The following is a 14,524-nucleotide window of genomic DNA, read 5'->3' as shown; positions in this document are numbered from 1 at the left end:
GTTGGATCTAAAAACTCTCTGACTAAGCCACACCTTGCTCTGTTGACCATTCCTTCTGCCTAGATTCTTCTAGCTTCACTTGTGGAGCCTGCGTTGCCTTTTTAGGGTTTGTGCATGTCCCCTCCCCTGTGACAATGTAAAAAGCTGCTTCTGTAAATGATGCGCTCTTCAGTTCCCGAGAACCACTTCATTGTGACAAAAGTCAGCTGTACTTCAAATCAGGTGACAGACTAGCACACATAATAAAGAGGTTCTGAAGCGTAGTCCCTGCTTGACATGAAGTCACAAGGAGACAGGAGGCAAATGAGCTGCCGCAGTTCCTGAGTGGGGAGGCGTCGGGGAGCGCTCCTGACCCAAGTGTGAGGTGGGGAAGCATCAGGGACCACGCTTGAACCAAGTGTGTAGAAAGCTGCCATTTGCCCTCAGGGACGTGACTGTCACCAGAGTGCAGGGGAGCAGTTGGCATCGGGTCCTGCACGTGGCCGGTGCAGAGTGGGCACAGGGGGTGGGGACTGTGGGAAGGGTTGTTGCTGCTCATGGATTTAAATCTACAACTTCAGCCAAATTATTAAAGAGGTTTTTCAGTTGGACAGAGGCATATGGAACCACGTGACTGAGATGAGCCATTGTTTTTCTCCACTACCTGCAGAGACTCATTTCTCCTTTATTTTTTATTTTTATTATTTGAGAGAGAGAGAGACAGAGAGAGAGAATTAATGAGCTGGGGAGGGGCAGAGAGACAGAGGGAGACACAGAATCGGAAGCAGCTCCGGCCTGTGAGCTGTCAGCACAGAGCCTGACACGAGGTTGGAACCCATGAACCGTGAGATCATGACCTGAGCCCAAGTCGGATGTTCAACCGACTGAGCCCCCCCGGCGCTCCTCCCTCCATGTCTGATGAAGCCATACGCGTGGTTAAATGCGATAGTCTGCGTCACCTGCCTGCCACGCGGCCCGACACCAGAGCCTATGAGATAACGTGATTTCAGCTCCCTCGCCGCCCTCGGCCTTTCTTTTCTGTTTCAGTAACAGTTTGAGTGTTTGCTGAGTGTCACGCCAGGAGGATATAACTGAGCATGGTCTTGCTGAAACTGGAAGAGAGGGTTGGTTTTCAAAGAACGTACAGCCTGGGAGGGTGAGCGCCAAATGTTGAATACCGACCATATGATCCAAGGCGGAATAAAATTAATGCTAAATAGAGATACAGACAGGGAGACCCAGGGGAGCTCAGACAGGAGACGTGTGATACGGGCACGGAGGGTGCTTGGGTTTTCCGAGGTGAACGTAGCACTAAACGATACTTCGTGAAATCATGTGGTTTGTTTGATGAGTAGTGACTTGTCTGCTTCCTGGCTTGTGCATGAGCTGGGGGCATGTCGTGGGGGACGAGGCTGGAAAAACAGGATGCAGGTAGGTCTCTGATGCATGTAGCTTCCTTCGGTGGCTGAAGAGTTTGTGGGAAGCATAAGACAGAAATCCAACTGGGCTGTCTCCTACGTGTCGTCAGTCTTAGGAACTACAAGCAGGGGCTAGACAGTGTTCTTGCGTTATAAACACCTGGAGAATACAGCTGACTCTGTACGGTGGTGGGAGTGTGGGGGCACCGATTCCCCCTCACAGGGGAAAATCCCAAGCTCTCGACTCCCCTGGAACTTAAGTTGACCAGAAGCCTTACCAGTAACCCAAGTATTTAACACATATGTTGTATATGTATGATATGTTCCTACGATGAAGTAAACTAGAGGAAAGAATGTTATTAAGGAAGTCATAAGGAAGAGAAGATCCATTTAGAATACTGTACTTTTTTTATTAGGTAAAAAATCCATGCAGTTCAAAGCTATATTGGTCAGGGGTAAACTGTATATGACATTCTCGATGGTTAAAGAAAAAGACTTGTTGGGGCATCTGGGTGGCTCAGCCCGTTACGTGTCCGACTTCAGCTCAGGTGATGATCTTGCGGTTCATGAGTTTGAGCCCCGTGTCGGGCTCTGTGCTGACTGCTCAGAGCCTTGAGCCTGCTTCCGATTCTGTGTTTCCCTCTCTCTCTGTGTTCCTCCCCCACTCACTTTCTGTCTCTCTGTCTCTCTCTCTCAAAAATAAATAAAAATTAAATAAGAAAAAGAAGACCTGTTACTATGGAGCTAGACGTACGGTGCCTCTTAGAGCAAGGAGGTTCTCTGGGAAGGCAGTGCTACCCGTCCCTTTTCCTGTGGCTCTAGCACCCCCTCTGGAGGTTATTTAACTCCAGCCTTTAGGAATTCTGCTTTATGGACATGAAGACCTGTCCTGGAGACTAGTTGTTGTCTGGTGCTGGAAGTAGTTTCAGCCCGATGCTGTGCTTGTGAATAATAGAAACTACAAGTAAACGTGGACGTCACAGATGGAAAATAAGGTGCCAATATGGCTGTCCTAAAGGTGCTTTCATGTGTCTTGTTATTTGTGCCCCCAGGGACCTCATCCCCATCATCGCTGCCCTGGAGTACAACCAGTGGTTCACGAAGCTGTCCTCTAAGGATCTGAAGCTGGTAAGAAAGCGGAGCTCTTGGAAATGCGGCTTAGTCCCGCGGAGTTTCAGGAGCCCGATAATTGTCAAGACATAGTGGTTTCTCAGCATGTTTGTACGTTCTTTTTTCTGGAGCCAGTATCTTCCTGTCAGTGATCTGCATGCCATTTCACAGACTTTGTCATGTGAGATGCTCAGGAGAAGCACTTCCTCCCGTTTTCAGCTGCTTCGGGCAATTTTAGATAACGAACAGAAAGACACATTTGGCGTAGCCTTCCCTGAACACTCATTCTGTTGGCAGAAACTATTAAAGTTACATTCGCATAGCTGCCGATAGCGGATTTACCTTTCTATCCTCTACCCATCTCCACAAAGTGTCCCTTCCTAAGAATTTGGGAAAACATCACCAGGTCGAGTTGGTCTGGCTGAGTTATGATCATTAACGTTAATTTTCTCGATGAGTTTTGGGGCAGATTTATATGTAAGGAAGTGAAATCAAAGGGAATTAATTGTTAGTTTCTGTAAGGTATGTGGGAGCGAAATTATTGGTCTCTTTTACCAGTAGAAAAAGACGCCCTGTTGGGGATCATCTACGGCATTCAAAGCAGCCATGTGGACAGAGGCTTATCCATAAGTTAGCTTTCTGCAACTTCATTTTAGGACGAGAAATCATCTATAGGTTGTTTTATCGGTGAGTCTTACGTTCAAGCCTCCAGCCTTCAGAGGGCGTGGAAGCTGGGGGCTTAAGGTTTTCACAGTGAAGAGGTAGGATTTTGGTTGAGACATGGATCTGTAGAAAGTGGAGGGTTGAGATTTGCTAGTGGACAGGCTGCCCCTTCTCTGAGTTTTCTGGAGTGTGAGTGGCTGAAGGCGTTATGAGCGTGCGCTGAGCTCACTTGGGGTCCACGGAGAGCCGGCATGGTGCAGAAAGAGGGTGGGCCTGGAAACAAACCTGGGTCTCAGATTCTGACGCCGGGTACAAGGCTGTGTGACCTCAGCCAAGTTATGTGACATTCCGGGGCCTCGGCGTCCTGCACCCTATTACTGAGCGTTCACTGGACCTCACATCTTATCATCTCTGTCCAGTGCTTATCAGGGTAGATGGCTCCTAATACTGTTCCACAAAAATTGGTCTAATAAATGTCAAATCAGTTTGGACAGCAAATGACTGGACATAGCAATACATGTGTAACTAATTTACAGATGATCAGATGAGTCAGTAATGTGGACAGAGATTTGAACACAGTCCCTGACATGCCACAGGGATTTTTTTAACCGTTAACTGTTGTTGCTGCTCTCACAGACTAGCAAAGAGGCTGAGAGATGAGCAAGTGTGGGGGTGTGAATTATGGAAAGTGTTTCTGCTAAGCAGGGCGAGTTTCTGAGGTCAGTGGTGATGGAGCTAGGGATGGGGTGGGGGGAGGGGCAGGTGAAGTCCCCAGAAACAGACCCGAAGGCATGAAGGGAGGGAGACCTGGGGCACGGAAGCCTCTGCTTGCTTGCTGCTTGCTGGGGTGGGGACCGTTTGAAGGACAAAGGCAGCCGTGATGGCAGGTGGGAGGGGGCGCCATCTGGGGAATGCGAAGGAGGTCAGCTCAGGGACTGTGGGATCCGGGAGAACAATGCTTCTCTACCAAGTCAGTTTATCGGGCTCATGAAAACATTCCTGTAAGCTGGGGATTTTCAGAATGGGGCACAGGAGCCCTGAGGAGGTGATGATGCAGATCCCACTTTTGGAAATCGCCCCAACCCACCGTTTCCAGGAGTGTGCCCTGGCCATCGGTGGGCCCTTCAGTCACGCTTTCCCCCGGGGCATGTCCTTACTCACTTGCCTCGCGTGCTCGGGCATGAAGACACGCACCCAGTCATTTCCATCCTGGAGCACGAGGCATGGACGTGCTCCCAGGCCTGCTGCGGTGTGCTGGGGGAGGGGCAGGGGGTGAAGGCAGTGAGCACTGCCCTTTACGTGCAAAAATACGCACGTGTCAATTTTTAATATTTGGTATTTTACAGTGAGAAAGGGTCTTTGGGATATCAGCCTTCTGTCTTCAAAAGGAATAGCAATTCTTCGTGTTTTTCGCCCTGAGTTAAAAAGAACAGCTACTTGCCCCTTTGTTGGCTGTTGCAGTAGGCAGCCTCAGGGCGTTTTCTAATACACAGCTTATTGGAGGAACGGACAGTATTCCACCTTCCTTGGCCTTTTTTTGAAAAATTAATTTATTTTGAGAGAAAGCCTGAATGGAGGAGGGGCAGAGAGAGAAGGAAAGAGCAAGAATACGAAGCAGGCTCTGCGCTGCCAGCATGGAGCCCGATGTGGGACTCGAACTCACGACCGTAAGATCATGACCTGAGCTGAAGCTGGATGCTTACCCCACTGAGCCACCCAGGTCCAGGCGCCCCTAAAGTGTTTGACAGAAAGGAGTGACTTTGTCTCGAGTCGTATAACTTCTCTGGATTGTTGAGATGGCTTCTGGCTCAGTCGAAGCCTCCCATACAAGGAAGTGTGTCATACGTGCTTTCTGTCGGCCCTGTGACGCCGACTAGCAGGCCTCCTCCCCCATGTAAGTAGCGGGCAGAGGGAATTGTTGTCCTATGCCAGATTTGTATCGGGACCAGGCTTCTGTCTCTCATTCTCCACTCTTTACAAACACAGTAGATTGGGGTCTTGCTCAGGTCTTGATTTTGTAATTTAGGCAAGTCAGGGGGCATCATGGGGTCCTTTAAAATCTTTTAAAAATGGCATGGTTGGGCCAGTTGTATGTAGTTCCTTTTAGATATAAAAATTCCATATGGCTTTATTTTGTATTCGTTCGATTGTCGCCGACAGCAATTCCTCTAGTTTTTATCGTATGTTTCTTTTTGAAGAGAGGCTCTTACGCAGGCTCTGTGCTCAGCATGGAGCCCAACGTGGGGCTCATCTCACAACTGTGAGATCATGACCTGCGCTGAAATCCAAAGTCGGATGCTTAACCGATGGAGCCACGCAGGTGCCCCTTACTGCACACTTTTGATTTTTAACTAAATGCAAGCTCTTACGACACGTTGTCTTACTGTGTCAGGATATTCTTCTCCCTAACCCAGTGAGCATGGTGTGGAGCATGCAGTTGACATTTGGGGGGCACTACGGCAGTGGTCACGCCACTTGCCATCTAGGTGGGGGTGTGCGTGTATCCCTTTAAGAAGTTCATGCTATATATTCTTCAGCACAGAAAACAATTCTTTTCATGTACTTGGCACTTAGTAAAAAGTAACAAAATTAATGTAGACATAAATGACGTGTTATACGTCTCCCCTACTGGCATTTTAAAGAAAAGTTGGGCATACTTCTTGTACATTTTCTGTCATACATTTTTATTGCAGTTATTATACCCAATGGGTAAATGAAAGCCCTGCTTTGGGAAATTGCTTTTCTGGACGCTCTGTGAGGTAGCGCTGGAAAGGTAATGATAGCATAGATTGTTTTTGGAAATTAGGATAATTCCTGACAAAACGTTGTCAAAGCAATCCCTTTTTATCATGCCGACACCGAGTAAGCTCAGTTCACCTGGTTGTATATTTTAAGACAGAGAATTGCTCTGATAAGGGGAGGCACCACTGTGAAAATCACCACCACCAGCATAACGTGAGTTGCAGGCATGTGGACCATGGGAATTAATTTTCCTCTTCCTTCATCAGTCTGTGGGTCACAGCAGTAAGTCGGGGACCACGGGAAAGTAACATTGTAGACTGAACGGAATCAAACACCACATAAGACGTAAATGCCTCAGGTGTTGTGATGTTTCCTAGAGGATGTTCACTGGCCAACTTCTGTTACATTTCAGACTGTTCTAATGATGCTTAATCCATTCAGATAGATACTGATCTCATCAATCAAAGAACTGTAATTGTTGTGGTATTTTAGGTAAATAAACTGCTTTGATTATAGTATGTCACAGCACCCAGAACTCCCTCCCTCCTCCCTTCATCCCTTCCTCCCCTTCCTCCCTCCCTCCCCCCCACCTCTTCCTTCCTTCCTCCCTCCTCTTTCTTTCTTCTTTCTCTTCTCTCCTCTCCTCTCCTCTCCTCTCCTCTCCTCTCCTCTCCTCTCCTCCCCTCCCCTCCCCTCCCCTCCCCTTCCCTCCCCTCCCCTCCCCTCCCCTCCTCTCCTCTCCTCCTCTTTCCTTTTCTAAGGATTTAAAGAGACCCTAACTTGTGAGGAGATTTTAAAATCACTTTTTAATGTATAAATAATTTTAAAGTCATAACATAAAAACATAACAACATAAATACAAAAACGTTAGCGTAGGAACATGTAAAACAAAAAAGCGTCACACAGTTCTGCAGCCAGGACACGACTCCTCATTTTCCGTGACACCCTCCAGCCTCGTGCTGCGTCCATTAGCCCTTTCAGTTGTTGTGATCTTTCTCAGACGTTTCATAATAATTCTGCATTTCATTTCATATTAAATGCGAGCGCTTAAAATATTTTGGCAGAAATACATAACACAACTACATAATTTAACAAAATCTCGTTTTTACTGACACGTGTTAGAGTCTCATTGGGCGTGTCCCCCTTTATTTGAGAGACTACTAGTGGGAACATTGTCAGAGGAAATGCTTATCCAGTGGTCACTCCGCCACCCTTTTAAAGACCGTGACGCCTTTAAACCTTAACTTTCTCTTCTGTAAAAAGGGAATAGTCATACTTAACAGTTTTATAATGAGATCCACATAAGGGCTCGCTCAGGGCTTGGCTCGTGACAAGAGCTCAGGAAAGGCATGGTCATCATCAGCATCCTGTTATTGCCACCACTTAGTCTTTTGTTATCCATTCTGGAAGGCACTTTCTTTGGGAATTCCTTTTGGTTTTCCCCAAATTGGGATGTGCCTCAAGTGGCCTAAGCACAACTAAAATGGCCTTTTACTTTATTTATTTTTAAAAATTTTAAGTGTTTATTATTTTTGTGAGAGAGCGAGGGCGCGCAGACATGAGTGGGGGAGGGGCAGAGAGCAAGGGAGACACAGAATCAGAAGCGGGCTCCAGGGTCCAAGCTGTCAGCACAAGCCCGACGCAGGGCTCAAACCCACGAACCTTGAGACCGTGACCTGAGCTGAAGTTGGACGCTCAACTGACTGAGCCACCCAGATGCCCCTAAAGTGGCCTGTTAGTCTGTCATAATTGTCTGCGTTCTTGTCTGGCTGTCCTGCCGGGCGGCGCCCTCTGAAAGGCAGCAACTGTTTGCCCTTTATGTCCTTGACTCCCCTGGACCTCCAGCCTGACAGTGCGCAGTCGTGGGCGGTCGGCCCGGTTTTGTTGAATAGAGGGGTGCCCGAATCCATGGCTGACTTGATCGGAACTCTGCATCTGTGTGAGGTTCCTCCAGACTTCGTGACGTGGTCAAAGAATGCTTTCTGTTACAGTCCGCTGATGTCTGTGAGCAGATTCTGAGGGTGGTGAGCAGGTCCAACCGGCTGGAGGAACTGGTATTGGAGAACGCTGGACTTAGGACGTGAGTATTTTCCACAATGTAGGAATATAATGCTTAAAATCTTCCTGCTGTTTCCTTAAAAATTAATGTATAGTTTTTTAAAAAGTTTGGGCCACTCACATACATAGTACAGTGCTTTCCCTTCTGAAAAAAAATCCCCATGCTCCCCATCATCGTGAAGGTGAAAGATTTTATAACATCTATTACTGTTGTGTCCCTGGGTGTTTGGAGGGGGCACGGTGTGGTGGGTAAGAGCACGGACCCAAGGAGCCTCGTGGTCTTGGGCGAATTGCTTCACCTCCGTGCCTCAGTTTCTTCGTCTTTAGGCTGGAGAAAACCGTCGTGCGTACCTTACAGAACTAAGGTTGTGAGGATGAATGCGTCAATATATGTAAAGTGCTTAGAAAAGTCTCTTTCGTATTATAGATGCAGTGTGTTAGCTTTTATGAGTATCATTAAAGGTACTCCTGGTAATAACACATTTCATATAATTTTATTGCTTTGCTTTGATATGTTTTAGCCATTTCTCTCTCTTTCCAAGTTCGTCCTTGTCTTGTTCAGTAGTAGGTAGTGGCTCAGTAGGCAGTCCTCACGCTTTGTGTGGAGTTCGAATCAGCCACAGCGAAGACCTCACTGCTCCTAGGTCATGATCACTTAGTGCGTTATTTTAAGTACAACATACCTAAAACAGTGATTTTGATTTTTGTTAATCATAGTGTTAGCGGTGGTAGCCTTTGAACCCAATAATCAGGGCAGTTTTGCCTTGTGAGTATTGCCTGAAATGAGAATTAAGATACAGTGAACAGTCTCTTGCAACTTTCGTGAAAAGTGGGTTCAAGTCAGGATTTTTTTTTTAAGTTATGGAGGGACTAAGCAGTACTGTTAATAGCATCGTGTAATGTGTCTTTAAAGGGGGCAGTTACATATTTCCTTTTTGCTTTTGAAGGCGGTTTTGACTAATCAGAACGAACCGGATTGTGGCTGTGTTTTCACAGACACTCTGTTGAGGAGTGTGTATATGTACCGTGTAACGCGGGTGGGGTGCTAACAAGTAGATGGTTATAGACTCATATTGAACAGAAAGGTTTTCTTTGTCTAGACTTCACTCTGACTCTCCTAGCTTTCAGTGTTTCATTGAGCAGTTTTACATTCCGTGTTATTTCATCTGTTTTGTGTCCTTGCAGAGATTTCGCACAAAAACTGGCCGGCGCTCTGGCGCATAACCCCAACTCAGGACTCCACACGATTAACCTTGCTGGCAACCCGCTGGAGGACCGAGGTACTGTCGCGTTCCTGTGACCAGAGGCCGGGATTGTGAGGGACCTAGGGAGCTTGAATAGCCACACCCGATGAACAGGGTCAAGCTCCGTTGTAATTATGAAACACATTCTACCCATGCTTTGTTGGCTTCTAGATTTTCTCCACCCTTCGATGAAAACACTGGTGCTAAAATTCATTATCTGATTAACTTCTTTTCATGAGATACAAACAGAAGGAGGATATTCATTTTAAACTATCTATTAGTTTTTTACGGTTACGTAACAAATTGCCGTCAACATGGCAGCATCAGATGACGCGGATGTTATTAGCTGACAGTTTCCTTGGAGTAGTAGTCTAGGCACAGGTGTGCTGGGCCGTCCACTCGGTGCCACACACTGAAATCAAGTTGTCAGGTGTGGCTGTGACTGTGTGTGACCTCACGCGCTCAAGCTTACTGGTTGTTGGCAGAATTAATGGCCTTGGGTTTATAGGACACAGGTCACTATTTTCTTGCTGGCTCTCATTGGGGACTGCTCCCAGCACCCTGAGCCTGCTTCCATGACCTTGCTACATGGCCCCTCCTCTTACAACATGGCAGTTTGTGTGCTTGAGGCAGTAAGGAGCACTTCTCTTTGACGCTTACCTTTCTTTTAATAGAACACCTGCTTGGGTCAGGCCCACCCAGCACAGCCTCCCTTTCGATGAACTCAAAGCCAACTGATCAGTGGTCTAATCATATCAGCGAGGTCGCCTACATTCATTAGTCTGCCCCCCACACTCGAGGACATTATTCAGGGCAGGCATAGCAGGGGGCAGGAATCTTGGGGACCATCTTACTATCCTGTCTACACAAGTATCTCTGCATGTTTAACCAGGTTTGAATGTGACGACAGGGAGAAGATGAAGGACCGGGGATCACAATGAGGCAGAAGAAGGATTCTTTGGAAGTGTTTGTGTGAGCGGAGGGAAGAGTCAGCAGGTTTAGAATGAGAGAGTTATGTATTTGAGTTCTCAGCGGGCAGTTGGTCCAAGGGTTGTGGGTTGTCCTTAAGCTGAATTCTCAGCGAAGGGGGGGGGAGGACATTGGTGGGTGGGATTTAGGAAGAATTAGCTTTTTCTCTAGAGGGAATATTTTGTTTTCATTAGCTGTTGCAAATGTTTTCCGGCATTGTTGAATAAAAGCCTTTCATCTTGTAAGGTTATATATTTGATGAGGATTAATTATTAAACGTAGCTGAAGGCATAGATATAAACAGTCAATTCTGCCCTCTGGCCCTGATATGGACATCGTTCTTCGTTGAAAAGGACACCCACTCATCTGGTCTTCAAGCCAAAAACAAGGAGGAACTTTCTAGCATTTAAAGTAGGCAATCTAAAGGAAGTCTGATGCTGAGTTAGGAAAGTAGAGCACATGGAAATCACCCTCATGGAATCAACCACAGCTGAAGATAATGGATGCCTGTCCCTGAACAGGAGTTTCCTTGGGGTTTAGGAAATTCTTTAGGAAAAAACAGATGCTGTCTCTCTTAGATGCTAGAAAATGACGAATATAATAAAATGGAAATGTGGATGTAAATCTACATGTCGATTACCGTTTATAGACAAGATGGCTGTTTTGGTTTGGCTTTTATGATGGGAGGGACCGAAACATATTTATCTACTGACAAGACAAAGTCAGTGGAGGGAGGTCGTTGTTGGAGGCTGGTCCTTACGGATGTGAATCCACAGCACAGGCAAGGGACACCCCTTAATCATTGGGGAAATGCGAATTCGAACCGCAGTGGATCCCACTTCACCACAGTAAGATGGTTCAGATCACAGTAGGTGTTGGAGAGGGCGTGGGGAACGGGGGAGCGCGCTTTACGGGTAGGAACGTACAGCCGTGCCGCCACTTGGCACACAGGTCGGATGGTGTCTGAAAGGTAAACACAAATTTGCCACATGACCGAGCACCTCCCCTCCTCGATCTCATTGGGAGGAGACAGGGGCCGTGTTCACACGCAGACTTGTGTGTTTATCGCAGTGTTCCTCGAGATAGCCCCACCGTAGAGGCCGCCTTCACGCCTGCCGCTGGCCAACAAGTGGGGACACACCTTGGGGTGTCTGGTCCGTGGCACGCGGCCCAGTGGCGGACGGGGGTGAGGGGCTGATTCATGCTCCTCTGATGTGGTTGAGCCTCAGACACCTTATATCAGGTGAAAGGAGCCGGAACTCAAAAACCACATACGGTTTGAGTTTTGGGCTTCAAAGGAACGGTACCAGGGCCCTGGGTCTCCTTTTCAGTTGCGAACCATACTGGACGGCTCATGCCCCCCAGCTGCAGTTTTGTCTGTTGGACCCTTGTCTTTGGTTTCGACTCCGGTGGTCGCACTTGCTCACTCGGATGCAGCCTGCTTCCATGCGGCCATTTCGCCTCCACCCGCTTCCTTCCCTTGTGCCTCATCCTCCCCAACCCCCAAGACCTTGGGCGTACTCCATAAATACTTCCTTTCAATTGAGTTTGATTTCATTTCCTCTTAATTCCCTTCTGTAGTTTTTCAGTTGCATTGACAATCATGGCCAAGTTTACGGAGACTTCTTTTCTACCAGACCGTGTGCTCAAAGATGATGTTTCCTGGCTTCTGTTCTCCACGTTCTTACCTCCAAGACCTGATTTCTGGGTCTTTCCATCTACCTGCAGTTCATTCACAGGAGCTCAAATCACAGTCATTCCAAGGATGTTTTCCTCAGCTCTGTGCGCGCGTACTGACTCTCTAGCCTGGTATCTGCTCATGTGTGCTCAGTTTTTGACACTCCTGAAAATGTTCCCTCAAGCTAAGCCATCCCTTGTTCTGGCCTGTTCTAGATTCATTCACGGCTGCACTTGCCAGTGTTCTTGGACAACGGCCAGCACCTCTATTTCCTGCCTTCACTCTTGGGGCTGAGCCTCAACACAAAATCTGTGTAGGTTTCTTTTTATTCAGGCTAAATATCTGAAGATGAAGGGTATGTTTCTGCCCACAGAAATCCCATAAGAAATTCAACTAAGTGTCAAGTATTTATAGGAGTTTCAGTCCAGGCAAAATATTTCCTGCTTTTTTGTTTCTGAGCTGTTCAGTGACAGTATTTTCTGTTTGAAAACAATAAAGAGCATGGGGAAGAATTTATAATTGGAGTGTGTAGCATATATAAGAGACTGAGGAAACGCGAAGAAAACACAAGACTGTTTAGCAGCCCAGAAGTCTAAGGAATTTAAACACCAAATGAATTTTATTTTGTAGCTGCACCATCCACTCAGGACTTATTTGGAAACTCTCAGAGAGAAAGTTCGGCTCCTTGCTTTGTGACATGAATGTTGATGCAGCAAATTCCTGTTATTTCCTGCTCAGGCTCCGTGTCATACTTCCGTATGAAGGACAGACAGACTTCTGTCGTTAGGGGGCTTGTGGTGAAGGAGGGTGAGGCATGAATTAGTGAGCAGGGGTGTACTATGCATGCGCGTGGCATCGGGAGCTGGGTAGCGTGCCGTCTCGTCTCTCCTGTGTGGAGGAGACACACAAAGCGGCGGGCAGACCACACACATCACGAGCACTCCTTACTGTGGTTGCAGGGTTGGGGCCGTTCCCCAGCCTGCTCTTGACCTTCCATCCCCTTATGTTTTCAGGCTGTAGATCAAGACCCATTAGCAGGTCATGAAACCAACTTGATAGCTCATGACATGCATTTGAAAAAAAGAAGAAGAAGTCCTAGAACAGAGTTAGGAAGTATCAGAGTGCATTTGTTCTGGGAAACTTTGGTTTTAGGTTCCTACTGTTATGTGTATGTATTTGTTTTTGGATGAGGTTCCTTCATCGTGATAGCGGATCTGTTTCTCTTTGTGAGCCCTTGTAGAAAAGGCTTAAAAATCTCTGCCCCCCCTCAACTTGATCAGCTTTGCGTGATGAGTCCGGGGGCTGACCCAGATCGTGAGCCACCACGTTCTGGGGCATTTCCTGGTGACTCACCCTTTGGATCTGACATCATGTTCTGGATCAGAGTTGAATAGTTCTGGAGAATGTGGCTCTCCTCTCTCTGCTCAGTTCACACACTTGACTTCTTACTCATCACAGACACTCTGCATTCTCTTCTTCCTGCTTGTCCTTCCCCGCTCCCCTCGTTTTTATGGTCTGGCCTTGTCAGGAATGTCCAGCCATTTCCTCCCCTCACTTTGTTCTAAATTGGGTTATTTTGTTTAAAGATGGTTTTGAATCCTGTCTCAGAATGTTTTTCTTTCAGAAATGTTGACCTGACATCCCCAGATTTTATTTTTTTTCCGTCTCTGACCATCTGGTGGTAGCTCTGGTTTGAGCTTTTGAATAAGACAAGACGAGCAGATTCTAGAATTGCCGCGTACATTACATGGTGCTCTCTGTCTTTCATGTCTTCCGGTGTTTACCAGTGGGTTCTGGAATCAAAGTGCACGGGTTCAGTTCTGGGCTTGGCCACTTTCTGACTGAGTTTCCTTGGACAAGTTACTCAATTGCTATATCTCCCGTTCCTTATCTTTATTATTATTTAAAAAAATTTTAATTCCAGTATAGTTAACATTGTTCTGTTAGTTTCAGGCGTACGACGTAGTGATTCAGCAGTTCTGGACGTTAGTCAGTGCTCATCACGACACGTGTATCTATAATGTCTTCATCTTGAAAATATTAATAGTCCCCACCACTTAGAACTGTCCTCAGGACTAGATGAGGCAGTACACCGCACAGGGGAAGAAGAGCCTGTTCACACCGGGCACTCGAGGAATGTTAGTGTTCACTACCTCCTTTGATTCATAAAATAGCCTCGTGGAATAAAGTCATGCAAATATTATTATTCCCTTTTTATAAATGAGGAAACTGTGTGTCTACATGGTTTGGACAAAGCTTGTGGAGTCATACCTGATACTGGTTGGTGAGGCCTCTGGCTTCAATTTCCTGAATATCAGCCAACTGACCAGTCACTCAGTCTCTGATCCCGCAGTGGTGCTTTTCTGATTCGGCTATCTAGATTTCTTTGGGAAGCAAAAGGGAAGAATTTTATGTGTGCTGCTTGGAAAACACCAGCTTATTCCAGAGCATGTCAGTAAATTTTTGTGATCACTCTGCTATTTCAAGATACCAGGTCTGTGTGCGACATCTACCAAACAGAAGGGACCTTTCTTCAGATGCGTGATTTCAGCCATATTTAATTGGTTTTTTTAAGGTTTCACAAGGTGAAACAAGATTTTAAAAGTTGCCTACCTTTGGATTTTAGGGCTTTCAAAAGTTCGGCACACTGACTCCATTTCCCG

At 46.7% G+C, this 14,524-nt stretch overlaps 1 protein-coding gene across 1 annotated transcript in view; it reads left to right on the top strand.

Annotated features, from left to right (window-relative positions):
- CARMIL1 (capping protein regulator and myosin 1 linker 1) overlaps nt 1–14,524 on the top strand; it is a 298,331-nt gene that overhangs the window by 144,455 nt on the left and 139,352 nt on the right. The window contains exons 9-11 of the mRNA XM_029944967.1: nt 2,450–2,525; nt 7,904–7,992; nt 9,156–9,250. Coding sequence (XP_029800827.1) covers nt 2,450–2,525; nt 7,904–7,992; nt 9,156–9,250 — 260 coding nt within the window. The remainder of the gene's footprint in view (nt 1–2,449; nt 2,526–7,903; nt 7,993–9,155; nt 9,251–14,524) is intronic.

Source organism: Suricata suricatta, chromosome 7 (assembly GCF_006229205.1).
Source record: "Suricata suricatta isolate VVHF042 chromosome 7, meerkat_22Aug2017_6uvM2_HiC, whole genome shotgun sequence".
NCBI classification, from domain to species: Eukaryota; Metazoa; Chordata; class Mammalia; order Carnivora; family Herpestidae; genus Suricata; species Suricata suricatta.
The sequence above is the reverse complement of the archived record's forward strand: the minus strand, read 5'-3'. Positions and strand labels throughout refer to the sequence as shown.